At 44.7% G+C, this 17,106-nt stretch overlaps 1 protein-coding gene across 3 annotated transcripts in view; it reads left to right on the top strand.

The window, feature by feature from the left end:
- The window catches only part of LOC143988774 (thyroglobulin-like), a 308,918-nt gene that overhangs the window by 78,216 nt on the left and 213,596 nt on the right, over window positions 1–17,106 (top strand). For all 3 annotated transcript variants that reach the window (XM_077488623.1, XM_077488624.1, XM_077488625.1), the window contains exon 7: window positions 3,650–3,865. In XM_077488623.1, coding sequence (XP_077344749.1) covers window positions 3,650–3,865 — 216 coding nt within the window. The remainder of the gene's footprint in view (window positions 1–3,649; window positions 3,866–17,106) is intronic.

Below are 17,106 nucleotides of genomic sequence, written 5' to 3' on the forward strand. Positions count from 1 at the left end.
CTTTAACTTCAGCTTTTTCACAGATGGCATCAAGTTACCATCCAAAATTTGCTGAAATTTTATTGAATCCATTTTTCCTTCTACTCGTGAAATGTTCCCGGTGCCATTGGCTGCAATACAACCCCAAAGCATGATTGATCCACCCCCATGCTTAACAGTTGGACAGAGGTTCTTTTCATTAAATTCTGTGCCCTTTCTTCTCCAAACGTACGTTTGCTCATTCCGGCCAAAAAGTTCTATTTTAACCTCATCGGTCCACAGAACTTGTTTCCAAAATGCCTTAGGCTTGTCTATATGTTCATTTGCAAAGTTTGCACGCTGATTTTTGTCGTGAGGACGTAGAAGAGGTTTTCTTCTGATGACTCTTCCATGAAGACCATATTTGTACAAGTATCTCTTTATAGTGGAATAGTGTACCACAACTCCAGTGTCTGCCAGATCTTTCTGGAGGGATCGTGCAGTCAAACGTGGGTTTTGAATTGCTTGTCTCACAATCCTGCAAGCTGTTCTGTCTGATATTTTTCTTGGTCTTCCAGATCTTGCTTTAACTTCCACTGTTCCTGATGACTGCCATTTCTTAATTACATTCCGAACAGAGGATATTGACATCTGAAAACGCTTTGCTATCTTCTTATAGCCTTCTCCAGCTTTGTGAGCGTCAACTATTTTCAGTTTCCGTTTTATAGTCAACTAGAACCCATGGTGCTGATTGTTGGGGCAAGGTCAGATGAGTCTGGCCATTTAAAACCTTTGAGATTGACATCACCTGGTCCCAGACGATGATTGAGAACAATCCATGACACTGGCAGGTCTCAGCTTTGCAAAGGGGGCAGTGCATGCTATAAATTCTGCAGGGTGCCCAAACTTTTGCAGATGCCATTTTTTTGTTTTCTGTAATCTTGAAAGTGTAAATGATGGAAATAAAATCTAACTTATTTGACATATTATAAGAGTGTCTAATCTGTAATTTGATGCCATTTGGAGATTTTTCCATCTTTCCTTGGCTTCGTTATGCACATTAATACACATTTTTACCTGGGGTGCCCAAACTTTCGATCCCCACTGTATAATATACTTTCTTTTCTGGTGTGGCGTCAGTGCTCTCTATCACAGTGCTGGTGTCAGTGCTCTATATCTATCTCGGTGCTGGTTTCAGTGCTCTCTATCTCAGTGCTGGTGTCAGTGCTCTCTATCTCGGTGCTGTGCAGTGGAGCCCTGCATAGGTGGGGGTAAGGGCCGGGCAGAGGGAGGGGCTCAAGCACAGGTTGGCACACTGGGACACTGGCACAGGACATGCGCTGTCCTGACTGTAGCACTGATCATCTCCTGCACCCCCTTCATAGCCTGCCCTGACCTTGTCTCTCCTCCATGGCCTTCATGCGCTCCTGAATTGTCAAAATTTCACAGATAAAAAAAGAATGCTTGTCGTTGTCGAATCCCAGATTCACTTAATACTTTTGTTATGTCAGTGTCCATGTGGTGGGACTATGTGTGCACAGCTAGTAAGTATTTTGTGGCTGAAAATATGACCTGTAGGTTTTTAAGGTTCGCCTGCCATTAAAGTCAATGGGGTCCGTCGCAAACTTTTGGCCGCGTTCGGGAAACGTCCCGTCGTAAGTTCGTCCATCACTATTGGTCTGATTCATGGTTTTTGACACTTACAAAGCCATCCACAACCTGGCCTCCAGCTACATCAGTAACCTGGTCTCAAAATACCAACCAAATTGTTCTCTTCACATCTCCCAAGACCTCCTGCTCTCTAGCTCCCTCGTCACCTCATTCCATGCTCACCTCCAGGACTTCTCCCGAGCCTCTGCAATCCTCCCGAATGCTCTACCCCAATCTGTCCCACTATCTCCTACTTTGTCCACTTTCAGACGATCCCTGAAAACTCATCTCTTCAGAGAAGCCTATCTGGCCCCCACCTAACAACTGTACTTTTATTTTCTCCATTAGCACATCTTCCACCATTATTAAGTATTGTATCTCCTTGCACTCCCTCTTAAAAGGACATGTTTGGTATCTATTTACTCGATACATCGTCATCTTTTATATTATATCAAAAATGTGGATATTGTGTTTGTATGCACTAAAATTCATATGTGTATTTTTACCTGAAATATGGTGTTTGATTTGACTGCGTAAATATTGTGTGACATGAAAAATTGGAACAACAATTATTTCATTCTGCAGGGCCTCTGCTTTCAGAAAAGATATACTGTTTGAGGTTTCTTATGCCGCATACACACGATCAGACTATCCGGTGGACTTAGTCTGGCAGACAAACCGCCGCAAAGTCCACCGGACTGTCCGAACGAGCGGACCTGCCCACACAAGTGACTTAGTCCGCCGGATTATCCGCCGTACTTTTGAAATGAACGGACTTGCCCACACACATGGAGGAAAGCCCGTTCATTTTGAGCACGGCTCCAGGTAGCCGGGACTAGCGAAGGAAGCATCGCTGGCCCCATCACCTGGTATGGAGTTAAAGGGGAGGCCCTATGCCAAAAAAGCAGCCTGGGGGGTCCCCCTCTAGGTCCATTTCAGACCCTTATCAGATCATGCTACCTGGCCGGCCAGGAAAGGGGGTGGGGACGAGCGAGCACCACCCCGTCCTGAGCCGTACCAGGCCGCGTGCCCTCAACATGTGGGGGAGCTTTGGGGAAGGGGGGGGCCCTGCGGCCCCCCATCCCAAAGCACCTTGTCCCCATGTTGATGAGGACAAGGGCCTCTTCCCGACAACCCTGGCTGTTGGTTGTTGTTGTCTGCGGGCGGGGGGGGCTTATCGGAATCCGGGAGCCCCCTTTAATAAGGGGCCCCCTGGATACCGGCCCCCCACCCTATGTGAATGAGTTTGGGGTACAATGTACCCCTACTCATTCACCTGTGAAAAAATATGTAAAAAAAAACACAACACACAAGGGTTAAAAAATAGTTTATTGCACAGCTCCGGGGGTCTTCTTCCATCTTGGGGGGGTCTTCTCGCCAGACTCCTTCGCTATCTTCTGCTAGCTCTTTTACTTGCCGAGGAGCCTGGCTTTCTTCTTTGTCACCGCCCTCTTCTTTCGACTTCGGGGGTCTTGTCCCCCTCTTCGGTTCTTCTTGCCGGGCCTCCGGGCCTTCTTCTAGCTCTTTTACAAGCGGTGGCCCGGTCTTCTGTCGCCGCTGTCTTCGTAGTTGCCGCCTTCTGGCCTTCTGTTCTTTTCTTCTTGAGCTGTTGCCTCGTCGCTGTCTCTGGCCACAAGGACAGGCACGCGGCATGCGGCGACTTATATAGGGACATCGCCGGATGATGTCCCCGCCCATTATGATGTCACAGTCCCAGCATCCTCTGGATTGATCCACCGGATTGTTTGATCGTGTGTGGCATAAGTAGTTTTCCAACAAAAAAAATTCAGATTTTACCATGAATGTGCAAAATGCCAACATTGGCCCAGACAGGAAATGGTTCATTTAAATCAGAGCGTATTAAAAAAAAAGAATAAACTTTTTAAAATTACACAGACATTACAGAGGGTTTAGATACACCTCAATACTTTTTCACAGCAGTGATGCAGTGTTCCTTATTATGCTGTTACTATTTCTGGACATTTATTCCCTTATGAGTGTGTTCTCTGTAATCGCTGTTCTTTCCTGTATATGTTGACAGACTTGACACAATGCTTGAAGGAACGTCAGGTAGCTCTGGGAGGAGAAAAGATAGTGCTAGGTCGTTTTGCTCCTCAATGTGATGAAAAGGGCAGTTACCAACCACAGCAGTGCCATGGCAGCACTGGGTACTGCTGGTGTGTTAATGCAATTGGCGAAGAGATTGCTGGAACAAAAACTCCACCTGGACAAACACCAGCTACATGTAAAAAACAAGGTAAGACTCAGTTCTCCAATTTCTCTGTGTATTCCTGTCATAAATATACTTATTTACATCATCATATTGATTGACTCTGGAGAGGACTTTGGTGAGTGTGGGCTTGGAATATATTGTCTTGAAGGCAAGATGGGAATTATACTTTATTCTTCCATAGGCCAAGTTCTTGTGCTACCACCCACCTAGACCTGTGGTTACTCTAGCCTTAAAATCACAAGATTAGAACACAGAGTCATATTAGGAACACCAGGTGAAAGAAAACAGGTTCTGTCACTCAGGTGTATCAGAGGGCTGGAAAGCCCATTATAAATGTTCTTGTTGAAAAAAATGTTGTTGACCTGGGATGGACCTGCAAAAGACTCATTTGAAAAGGAAAAAATAAAGAGAAAACTTGCCCACTCAGCTTGGTTTTAAGTGTACAAGCCTAGTCAACTAATATATACATAGCCATATTTACTTACTAAATATAGAAGCTCTGCTTCCTGATTGTGCCTTTTATATACTCTTATATTCCTGATGAAATGGTTGATCTGATTAAGAGCAGCCTTCAATCTCCAATTACATAAAACACACAATACTATGGACAGCCCTCAATCACGCTACCATTGCTTTAGGTCACATGTTTGGTCCAATCTTTTGTTTGGACTGAAAACTGAGCTCATCCCTACTGACCACTTCACCTATTATATGACCAAAAGTATGTGAGCACTCCTCTAAATTATCAAGTTTAGGTGTGTCCAGTGAAGGGTTCTGTTCATTTATGTATAAAACAAAGATTTTCTTCAATAAAATGTTGCAAAGATTAAACTTAAAGTGGTTGTAAAGGGTGAAGGTTTTTTACCTTCATACATTCTATACATAATTATCAAGTTTAGGTGTGTCCAGTGAAGGGTTCTGTTCATTTATGTATAAACTTAACCACTTAAGCCCTGGACCAATTATCAGCCTAAGGACCAGAGGTCTTTTTACAATTTCGCACTGCACTGCTTTAACTGGTAATTGTGCGGTCATGCAATGTTGTACCCAAACAAAATTTGCGTCCTTTTCTTCCCACAAATAGAGCTTTCTTTTGATGGTATTTGATTGCCTCTGTGATTTTTTTTTTTGCGATATAAATGGAAAAATACAGAAAATTTTGAGAAAAATATATATTTTCTACATTTTGTTATAAGAAAAATTGAATAAACTCAATTTTAGTTGTACATTTAAGCCAAAATGTATTCAGCCACATGTCTTTAGTAAAAAAAATGTCAATAAGCGTATTTATATAGCGTCTACAAACTAGAGTACATTTTCTGGAATTTACGCAGCTTTTAATTTATGACTGCCTTTCTCATTTCTTGAGGTGCTAAAATGGCAGGGCAGTACAAAACCCCCCCAAATTACCCCATTTTGGAAAGTAAACACCCCGGGGAAATTGCTGAGAGGCATGGTGAGCCCATTGAATATTTTCTTTTGTCAATAAAGGATATATTGCTCACACATGCCATGGTTATATGTGGAATTGCACCCCAAAATAAATTTAGCTGCTTTTCCTGAGTACGGGGATACCACATGTGTGGGACTTTTTGGGAGCCTAGGCGCGGCACCCCGAAAACCAATCACTGCCTTCAGGATTTCTAAGGTGCAAATTTTTGATTTCACTCCTTACTACCTATCACAGTTTTGAAGGCCATAAAATGCCAAAATAGCACAAACCCCCCCCCCCCCAAATGACCCCATTTTGGAAAGTAGACACCCCAAGCTATTTGTTGAGAGGCATGTTGAGTCCATGGAATATTTTATATTTTGACACAAGTTGCAGGAATATTACAAACTTTTTTTTTTTGCACAAAGTTGTCACTAAATGATATATTGCTCATACATGCCATGGGCATATGTGAAATTACACCCCAAAATACATTCTGCTGCTTCTCCTGAGTATGGGGATACCACATGTGTGGGACTTTTTGGGAGCCTAGCCGCGTCTGGGACCTCGAAATCCAAGCACCGCCTTCAAGATTTCTAAGGGCATACATTTTTGATTTCACTCCTCACTAACTATCACTACCTATCACAGTTTTGAAGGCCATAAAATGCCAAGATGGCACAACCCCCCCCCATAACCCCATTTTGGAAAGTTGACACCCCAAGCTATTTGCTGAGAGTCATGGTGAGTATCTTACAGCTCTCATTTGTTTTTGAAAATGAAGAAAGTAAAGAAAAAAAAATTTTTTTTTCAAAAGTTTGTGACAAAAAGCGAGATCTGCAATATACTCACCACTCACCTCTCAGCAAATAGTTTGGGTTGTTTACTTTCCAAAGCGGGGTCATTTGGGGGGGGGGGAGGGTTGTGCCATCTGGGCATTCCATGGCCTCCAAAACTGTGATCGGCAGTGAGGAGTGAAATAAAAAATTTACACCCATATGCCGCGTACACGCGATTGGACTATCTGGCGGACTTAGTCTGGCAGACAAACCGTCAGACTTTGCAGCGGAGGTCCACCGGACTTTCCGAATGAGCAGACCTGCCCACACACGACCGGACTTTTCCGGCGGACTAGGTCCTACATAGGACCGGACTTTTGAAATGAACGGACTTGCCAACACACGGAGAAAAGTCTGTTCATTTTGAACGCGGCTCCAGGTAGACAGAACTAGCGAAGGAAGTCAATGTCGCTGCCTCCATCGGCGAGATTGACACCTCGCTAGCCCCATCACCTGGTGTGGACTTAAAGGGGAAGCCTTACACCAAAAAAACAGAAGAAGGCAGCGGCGGCGACAGAAGACCGATAAATGTCCAATAAATTAATTTAAAAACTTGTGTTGTGTTTTTTAATTTACACTTTTTTTCCCAAGGTGAATGGGTAGGGGTACATTGTACCCCATACTCATTCACATAGGGTGGGGGGCCGATATTTGGGGGCCCCTTATTAAAGGGGGCTCCCGGATTCCAAGGTTGTCGGGAAGAGGCCCTTATCCTCATCAACATGGGGACAAGGTGCTTTGGGGTGGGGGGGCCGCAGGGCACCCCCCCATGTTGAGGGCACGCGGCCTGGCTACGGCTCAGGAGGGGGGGTGCTCACTCGTCCCCACCCCCTTTTCTGACTGGCCAGGCTGCGTGCTCAGATAAGGGTCTGATATGGACCATTTTTTCGGCATAGGGCTTCCGCTTTAAGTCCATACCAGGTGACGGGGCTAGCGAAGTGTCAATCTAGCCGATGGAGGCAGCGACATTGACTTCCTTCGCTAGACTAGCACACAGACGGGCGGATTGTCAACAATTTTGAGTCAAAACTTCTTTCTAAATCCGCTGGACTTTTGGGGGAAAAAAGTCCACCGGAGCCCACACACGGGCGGATTGTCCGGTGGACTCTGGTCTGCCGGATAGTCCGATCGTGTGTACGGGGCATTCGAAAGCCTGAAGGCAGTGCTTGGATTTTGGGGTCCCGTACGCGGCTAGGATCCCAAAAAGTCTCACACATGTGGTATCCCCATACTCAGGAGAAGCAAGAGAATGTATTTTGGGGTGTGATTCCACATATGCCCATGGCATGTTTGAGCAATATATCGTGTAGTGACAACTTTGTGCAAAAAAAATAAATATATATTTTTCTCGCAACTTGTGTCAAATTATAAAATATTCCATGGACTCGACATGCCTCTCAGCAAATAGCATGGGGTGTCTACTTTCCAAAATGGGGTCATTTGGGGGGATTTTGAACTGTCCCGGCATTTTATGCACAACATTTAGAAGCTTATGTCACACATCACCCACTCTTCTAACCACTTGAAGACAAAGCCCTTTCTGACACTTTTTGTTTACATGAAAACATATTTTTTTTGCAAGAAAATTACGTTGAACCCCCAAACATTATACATATTTTTAAAGCAAAGGCCCTACAGATTAAAATGGTGGGTGTTGCATTTTTTTTTACACACAGTATTTGTGCAGTGGTTTTTCAAACGCATTTTTTGGGGAAAAAATACACTTTTTTAAATTTTCATGCACTAAACACACTATATTACCCACATTTTTGATGAAATTAAAAATATGATCTTAGACTGAGTACATAGATACCAAATACGACATGCTTTAAAATTGCATACAAACGCGCAGTGGCGACAAACTACATACATTTTTAAAAGCTTTTAAAAGCCTTTACAGGTTACCACATTCGATTTACAGAGGAGGTCTACTACTAAAATTACTGCCCTCGATCTGACCTTCGCGGTGATACCTCACATGCATGGTGCAATTGCTGTTTACATATGACGTCAGACCGACGCTTGCGTTCGCCTTTGCTTTTTTGATTTGATTTTTAAATTGTTCCTTCCATTTTCTTTTTTTATCATTTTTATAATTTATCTTAGAGAATGTAAATATACCCTATGATAGCAATAGGTAGTGACAAGTACTCTTTTTTTTTTAAAAGAATTGGGGTCTGTTAGACCCTAGATCTTTCATCTGCCCTCAAAGCATCTCACCACACCAACTTCGGCGTGATAAAATGCTTTCCCAATTTCCCAATGGTGCTGTTTATATGCAGGAGGGGGGACATTCCCCCCCACTGCTTGTAAAAGTAGTCTAGAGGCTAATTAACCGCTGGGATTGCTTTTACATGAAAGCAGATCACTGGCCGAAAAGAATGATACCAAGATGATATCTAAACCCACAGGCATCATTCTGGTATAACCATTCAAAGTCTAGCAACATACCAGTACGTTGCTGGTCCTTGTTGGAAATATATTGTAATTTTTTTTTTCATGCAGCCTGTTGGCTGAACGAAAAAAAGAGATTGATCGGTGGGTGTGCCCACCATTACAATACCTCCCTTCATCCACCCACTTCTAATGATGGGCATACATGCACCATTTATATATGCCAAAGCATGGGGGCATCCTCCCGCAAAAGTTATGCCACATACACACAGTCTGACTTTTCTGCAGGCAAGCCTCTGTCTGAATTTCGACCATATGTACGCGGCATTAGGAGCAAATCAATGATCCACCCCTGCTGCCCCCATGCTTCAGCATATATGCTCTTTTTTTTTTTTTAACTGTGGTGGTGAAATCACCTCCTACAGCGTTAGAGTCACGGCTTTATGTATCGTAGGAGCAAACGCTGTTGCTGTCAAGATAAATAAATCTGTGCTGCAACTGAATGGCATGCCTGCTAAAAAAATTATGGTTAACATTAAAACAAAGTAACATTACAATATAACAGTAAGACCTTACCATACCATACCTGCAAAACATAGTAAAAAAGAAATTTTTTTTTTAATGCAACCTGTGCCTAAAACATATATATGCCGAAGCATGGGGGCATCCTCCCGCAAAAAAGTTATGCCGCGTACACATGGTCGGACTTTTCAACGGGCAAGCCTCCTTCGGAATTTCGACCGTATGTACGTCGCATTAGGAGCAAAATGGCTCCTCCGCCCCTGCTGCCCCCATGCTTCGGCATATATGCTCTTTTTTTTAAACTGTGGTGGTGAAATCACTTCCTACAGCACTGGAGTCACGACTTTATGTATTGAGGGAGCAAACGCTGTTGCTGTCAAGATAAATAAATCCGCGCTGCAGCTGAATGGCGCAACTGAAAACAAAAAAATGGTTAACAATAAAACACAGTAAACAGTAAAGTATAAAAAAATTACATACCTGAAAAGCAAGCATGATAAAACATAATAAAACTTTGCAGAATAGAATACAGTAAAAAAGAGCAACAATAGAGAGAGACTAGAGAGAGAGAACAATAAAACAACAACTATTTTTTTATTTATTTATATTTTTTTTGTGTTTTTTTTTGTAACTGTAATTGTAACAACTGTAATGGTTCGGGTCTCTCAAAATGCAATGGCACCTTGAGAGACCCTGTGTAAGTGTGCCCTAGTCTGTGAAAAGCTGTACCCTACGCTAAAACTTCACTAGTGTGTGGTAGCGTTCAAAACATTCACCAATGCAAAGACCAGGATTGTCAGGATAGCGTGGACAATAATAACGGGTGTCAGGCCTATATCCGCGCTTGGTACAGGCACAACATCTTCTTTGGGGGGCTCGTTGGGTAGAGGTACTCTGGAGGACATACAGAAAATGCCTCTCATGCAGCCGGGGTTACTGAATTTGGTTGGGAATAGTGAGGTACACAACCGTCTGGATACAGAAGGTCTGTGACAATCTCTTCCTGGAATGTAAGGAAGGATAAAGTCCCACCTGAAGCTTTGTATAGCACATGAGCGTTCAGCAAAGCCAATTGAAATAAGTAAACAGACACTTTTTTGTACGAGCGTCTGGCCTTACCGGCAACTAGATATGGCGCCAACAACTGGTCGTTGAGGTCCACCCCTCCCATATTTTGGTTATATTCGTGGACACAGAGGGGTTTCTACACAAAACCAGTCGCCGTAGTAATTTGGACTGTCGTGTCTGCATGAAGGGAGGTAAGAACGAAAATATTCTTATTATCCTTCCACTTCATAGCAAGCAAGTTATTACACTGCAAGCAGGCTCTCTCCCCCAGCCTAAGACGAGAATCTCCAAGTCGCTGGGGAAAGCCCCGGAGATTAGGTCGCATGGTGCCACATGCTCCAATCTGCTGATCAAACAAATTCCTAAACAGTGGCACACTCATGTAGTAATTGTCCACGTACAAGTGGTACCCCTTTCCGAATAAGGGTGACACCAAGTTCCACACTATCTTGCCAGCACTCCCTATGTAATCTGGGCAGTTCTCTGGCTCTACGTAATTATCTTTTCCCTCATAAACCATAAAGCTCCATGTATAGCCTGTTGTCCTGTCACAGAACTTATAGAGCTTGACACTGTATCTGGCACGCTTGCTGGGAAGGTACTGTTTGAAAGACAACCGGACAGAAAATTGAATCAGGGACTCATAAAAGCAGACAACTTGATCGGGAGTAAACAAGGCTGCAAAACGTTGGTTGAAGTGGTTTATGAGGGGCCGAATTTTGTAGAGCCGATCGTATTCAGGGTCTCCACGAGGAGGACAAAGTTCATTGTCGTTGAAGTGCATGAACCGCAAGATCTGCTCGTATCGTTTTCTGGACATGGAGGCAGAGAACACGGCATATGGTCAACTGGGCGCGTGGACTAATACGTCCGCAATTTCCTGAATTTATGTATGCCCATGTTGAGGGAAAGGCCCAGAAAGGTCTTAAATTCGGAAACCGTAATTGGTTTCCAACCTCTGGCAAGGGGGATTAGCGGCGATGTGTTGACCAGCATATAAATTAGTTTGGTCCACAATAGAGCTATAGAGATCTTTCCTGAAAAACAGCAAATAAAAATCACGGGGCGTAAAATCAGTTGTTTCCACCTGAATACCGGGTTGGCCAGTGAATGGGGGAAGTACGGGTTCTGCAAAAGTGGTGGGCACCCAATCAGGATTGGCGAATTCTTCAGCAAGGACACTATGGGAATGACGGGCCTGCCTTTGTCTTCTTCTTGGTGGCAGCGAGACACTACTTGTGCTTGCCACCTCGCCAGCTTGAACTGCACTTATGGGACTCGCCACGTCACCAAGTGTTACCGCAGTGCTGGATGTACGTCCAGGGTGTACTAGGCTGCTGGTGCTTGCCAGTTCACCAGAAGGAATAGCGGCGCTAGTACTGGCTCTCTGCTCCATACGAGTGACCTGCGGTTCTTGCACCTCAACAACATCAGAAGATCGGGATCGAGTACGCCTGACCTTAGCAGGGATCTCACCTTCGTCACCAGAGCTATCTGTCATGGAGCCGCTGTTGTCTACAGGATCATATTCTGAGCCTGAATCTGACAGATGAGTGACCTCCTTTTCACTATCTATCATGCTCAGAAATGTGTAGGCCTCTTCGCTAGTGTACCTTCGATTTGCCAGTTTGAGCTCTAAATTTACTGGTACAACTAGTGAGATTCACAGGTAAAAAAGCACATAGGCTGTCAGCAATTGTATAAAATGCTACCAAAAAAAACTGTTAGCGATCGCAGGGATCAGGCCTGACTCTGCAAGTGCTGCAGTTACAGTGGTGTGAAAAAGTGTTTGCCCCCTTCCTCATTTCCTGTTCCTTTGCATGTTTGTCACACTTAAGTGTTTCGGAACATCAAACCAATTTAAACAATAGTCAAGGACAACACAAGTAAACACAAAATGCAATTTGTAAATGAAGGTGTTTATTATTAAAGGTGAAAAAAAATCCAAACCATCATGGCCCTGTGTGAAAAAGTGATTGCCCCCCTTGTTAAAACATACTATAACTGTGGTTGTCCACACCTGAGTTCAATTTCTCTAGCCACACCCAGGCCTGATTATTGCCACACCTGTTCACAATCAAGGCATCACTTAAATAGGAGCTGCTTGACACAGTAAGGTCCACCAGAAGATCCTTAAAAGCTACACATTATGCCGAGACCAAAAGAAATTCAGGAACAATTGAGAAAGAAAGTAATTGAGATCTATCAGTCTGGAAAGGGTTATAAAGCCATTTCCAAAGCTTTGGGAATCCAGCGAACCACAGTGAGAGCCATTATCCACAAATGGCGAAGACATGGAACAGTGGTGAACCTTCCCAGGAGTGGCCGGCCGCCAAAAATTACCCCAAGAGCGCAGCGACGACTCATCCAAGAGGTCACAAAAGACCCCACAACAAGGTCCAAGGAACTGCAGGCCTCACTTGCCTCAGTTAAGGTCAGCGTTCATGCCTCCACCATCAGGAAAAGACTGGGCAAAAATGGCCTGCATGGCAGAGTTCCAAGGAGAAAACCACTGCTGAGCAAAAAGAACATCAAAGCTCGTCTCAATTTCTCCACAACACATCTTGATGATCCCCAAGACTTTTGGGACAACATTCTGTGGACCGATGAGACAAAAGTGGAACTCTTTGGAAGGTGTGTGTCCAAGTATATCTGGCGTAGAAGGAACACTGCATTTCATAAAAAGAACATTATACCAACAGTAAAATATGGTGGTGGTAGTGTGATGGTCTGGGGCTGTTTTGCTGCTTCAGGACCTGGAAGACTTGCTGTGATAAAAGGAACTATGAATTCTGCTGTCTACCAAGAGATCCTGAAGGAGAATGTCCGACCATCTGTTCGTGTACTCAAGCTGAAACGAACTTGGGTTCTGCAGCAGGACAATGATCCTAAACACACCAGCAAGTCCACCACCGAATGGCTGAAGAAAAACAAAATGAAGACTTTGGAGTGGCCTAGCCAAAGCCCTGACCTGAATCCTATTGAGATGTTGTGGTATGACCTTAAAAAGGCCGTTCATGCTCAAAAACCCTCTAATGTAACTGAATTAGGACAATTCTGCAAAGATGAGTGGGTCAAAATTCCTCCAGGACGCTGTAAAAGCCTCATTGCACGTTATCGCAAACGCTTGGTTGCAGTTGTTGCTGCTAAGGGTGGCCCAACCAGTTATTAGGTTTAGGGGGCAATCACTTTTTCACACAGGGCCATGATGGTTTGGATTTTTTTTCACCTTTAATAATAAACACCTTCATTTACAAATTGCATTTTGTGTTTACTTGTGTTGTCCTTGACTATTGTTTAAATTGGTTTGATGTTCCGAAACACTTAAGTGTGACAAACATGCAAAGGAACAGGAAATGAGGAAGGGGGCAAACACTTTTTCACACCACTGTATGTGTGTTGTGTTTTGTAAGTGACAGTGATCGATTGATACTGCACTTGGGTGGGCTGGGCTGGGCGGAGGGGCAAAACGCAGGTGCTAGCAGGTATCTGGGCTGATCTCGCTAACAATGCGTTTTTTGGAACCCTAAACTGCTGGGGGCACTAGTATAGATCTGATCAGATCAGATATTGATCTGTTCAGATACTATACCACTAAGGGAGGTGTATGCTTTGTGCGTGGGTGTTAGCAGTACTGGCACTAACCTGACGCAGCCTGGGGCCACACAGACCCTATCTGACCCCAAAACCTAATTGATATCACCCGCCGAGTGATCGGTGGTTAAACCTTTATTGGGTAATAAATGACGGGTGCCCTGACACTATAAAAAGCAAACAAACTAACCAACGTCACCCGTAACACTTATACGGTGATCACTGGTGAAAGGGTTAACTAGGGGCAATCAGGGAGTTAAAATCTTTTATTAGGTAATATATGGGGGTACCTGACGCTATATAAAAACCTGACGGGAACCTAAATAACAAAATAACTAACTGGCTAACCAGCGTCACCAGTGATACTTATACGGTGAACACTGGTGAAAGACTTAACTCTAGGGGCAATCAGGGGGTAAAACCTTTATTAGGTTGTATATGGGGGTACCTGACGCTATAAAAACCTGGCAGTGAACCTAAAAAAAATTGGGCTACCTAGTGGCACCAGCGACACTAATGCAGCGATCAGAAAAACGATTGCTTAGTGACACTGGCAAAAAAGGGGTGAAAGGGTTACCTGGGGGGCAATCAAGGGGTTAAACCTTTATTAGAGGGGGTAGGGGGCTACCCTGGACCTAAAGGGGCCTAAAGCTAACTGCCCTGACACTTTTTACAGTCACAAATTACACTAAATGCAGTGATCAGTAAATAAATGACCACTGCAGTCAGTGACACTGTGACTGGGGGGGGGGGGGGGGTAGGGTGTGATCTGGGGGGTGATCAGGGGGTGATTTGTGTGCCTATGTGTACCTATGTGTCAGTGTACTGTTTGTGCACTTACTTGGATGTCTTCTCTCCTCGGCGTTCCGGTCAAAAGGACTGCCACGAGGAGAGTGACATCACTTCCTCCTGCCTGTGTTTACAGTTCACAGGCAGGGGAAGCTTCTCATTCGCCAGGAGTGATCGTGAGGGGGTGGCCAGAAATCAATGGCCGCCCCCTCATCACGGATCGCTCCTGAAGCAAACGGACCGCACCCCCCACCCGCTGGAAGGCAGGCATGTACAGGTACGTGGATGTGCCTGTCCGTGCCATTGTGCTGACGTAAATGTACAGGCAGCGGCCCGTGATTAAAAGCAAAAACTGGAGTAAGTACTTACCGGTAACTCCTTTTCTGGTGGTCTTCCAGGACAGCCCTTGAGAGATGGAGCTCCTCCCATCGACACAGGAAACACATTGCCACAGTTCAAAAGGCGGTCCCTCAGGTCCCTGGTCAGTCATTCACCAAGAACCGAAGGATGGAACTGAAAAACATATAAACCATAACAGGTAATAACATTAGTACATCACTATAATCAAATAAAGGGTGGGATCGTGCTGTCCTGGAAGACCACCGGAAAAGGAGTTACCGGTAAGTACTAACTCCAGTTTTCCCAAGTGTTCTTCCAGGACAGCCCTTGAGAGGATCCCCAAGTACTTACCAGATTAGGGGGGGACCACGGCCTGGAGGACTTTCCTCCCAAAGGCCTGATCCTGACTAGACATTAGGTCCAGTCGGTAATGCCTTGTAAAGGTGGAAAAGCTTGACCATGTGGCTGCTTTACATACCTGCTCTGGGGTGGCACCCGCTCTTTCTGCCCAGGATGCAGACAACGCTCTTGTTGAGTGAGCTTTAACACCCTCAGGAGGATCTCTATTCAAGGCCTTATACCCCTCTGCTATAGCTAGCCTAATCCATCTAGCTATGGTTACTTTTGAAGCTTTTTGCCCCCTACGCTGCCCGGAAAAAAGGACAAAAAGGGAGTCAGAGATTCTGAAAGGATTTGTTACTTTAAGATATTCTAGAATACACCTCCTCACATCTAATAAATGAAAACGTTCTTTCTCATTTGCTGCATTTTGACAAAATGAGGGGAGGACAATATCTTGGGACCTATGGAAGCTAGATGCTACCTTTGGTAAGAACCCAGGGTCTGTCTTTAGGATGACTCTGTCTTCTAGGATCTGTAGAAATGGTTCCCTGATGGAAAGGGGTTGGATTTCACTGACCCTACGGGCTGAAGTGATTGCCACCAGGATTACTGTCTTAAATGTAATAAGCCTTAGGGAGGCCTCTGAGATAGGTTCAAAGGGTGACCCCAAGAAAGCTTTTAGTACAACTGCTAAATCCCAGGATGGGACTTTGCTGACTCTGACCGGCTTACGTCTAGCGACTGCCTTACAGAACCTAGCGACAAAAGGATTTTCCTGTAAGCGTTCATCTAGGTACACACTTAAGGCAGCTATCTGTACCTTAATAGTACTTAGGGTTTACACCTTCCTGTAAAAACTGTAGAATATTAGCCGTATTTATGTTACGGCTATTCAGCCAGCTATTACATTTTTTCCAGACTTTTTTGTAAATAGCCCTCGTGACTGGTTTGTGATTCTGTAGTAAGGTCGCAATTACCTCATCTGTCAGGCCCTTACTCTTTAAGATTTCCTCCTCAGTAACCACGCTGAAAGCTTCAGTGTGGCCACCTGTGGATGATAAAGAGGTCCCTGGGACAGGAGGTCCTGTCTGCAGGGAAGCCTTAGAGGCGGACAGTCTGTCAATTGTAGCAACGTTGTGAACCATGGTCTCCTGGGCCAGAATGGTGCCACTAGAATCAAACAGGTTTTTTCCGTGAGGAATCTTGCTAGGACCCTCAGAATGAGATGAAGAGGGGGAAATGCATACGCCAGACTGAAAGTCCATGGAGTTTGCAAGGCATCTTCAGCCAGGGGCTGATCTCCTGGGTTTAGCGAGCAAAAATTGGGAACCTTTGCATTCTCTTTGCTCGCAAAAAGGTCTACTTCTGGTTTTCCCCAGTGAGTTGTTATGAGATTGAATGCCTCTGGGTGTAAGGACCATTCTTGGTTCGAAACTTTTTGTCGACTCAAGAAGTCCGCCGTGCTGTTCAGCTCCCCTTTCAGGTGAACTGCAGAAATGGATTCCAGATTGGCTTCTGCCCACTGAAAAATGCATCTGGCTATCAACATCAAACGAGGACTTCTGGTACCTCCTTGTTTGTTTATGTATGCTACAGCCGTCATATTGTCTGAACGGACTTGTAGATGGTGACCCTGTATTGTGAGGTGAAAGGCTAAAATAGCTCTCAGGATCGCTGTTAGCTCCTTCCAATTGGAAGATAAACATTTCTCTTCCGGGGTCCACTTGTCCTGGACCCAGCTTGAGCCGAGGTGGGCTCCCCAGCCCCAGCTGCTCGCATCTGTTGTCAGTGTTGAAGTGATAGGAAGGACCCAAGGAACCCCTTTGTTTAGGTTCTCCCTGTCCTTCCACCACCAGAGGGAGCGTTTTATCTTTGAGGGGATCGATACCTCCTCCTCCAGATCTCTGCCCTTTAATTGTTCCAACAGAAATCCCTGAAGGTCTCTT

The sequence above is a fragment of the Lithobates pipiens genome, unplaced genomic scaffold (genome assembly GCF_037356315.1).
Source record: "Lithobates pipiens isolate NorthernLeopardFrog02 unplaced genomic scaffold, aLitPip1_a1.2 Scaffold_18, whole genome shotgun sequence".
Classification (NCBI taxonomy): Eukaryota; Metazoa; Chordata; class Amphibia; order Anura; family Ranidae; genus Lithobates; species Lithobates pipiens.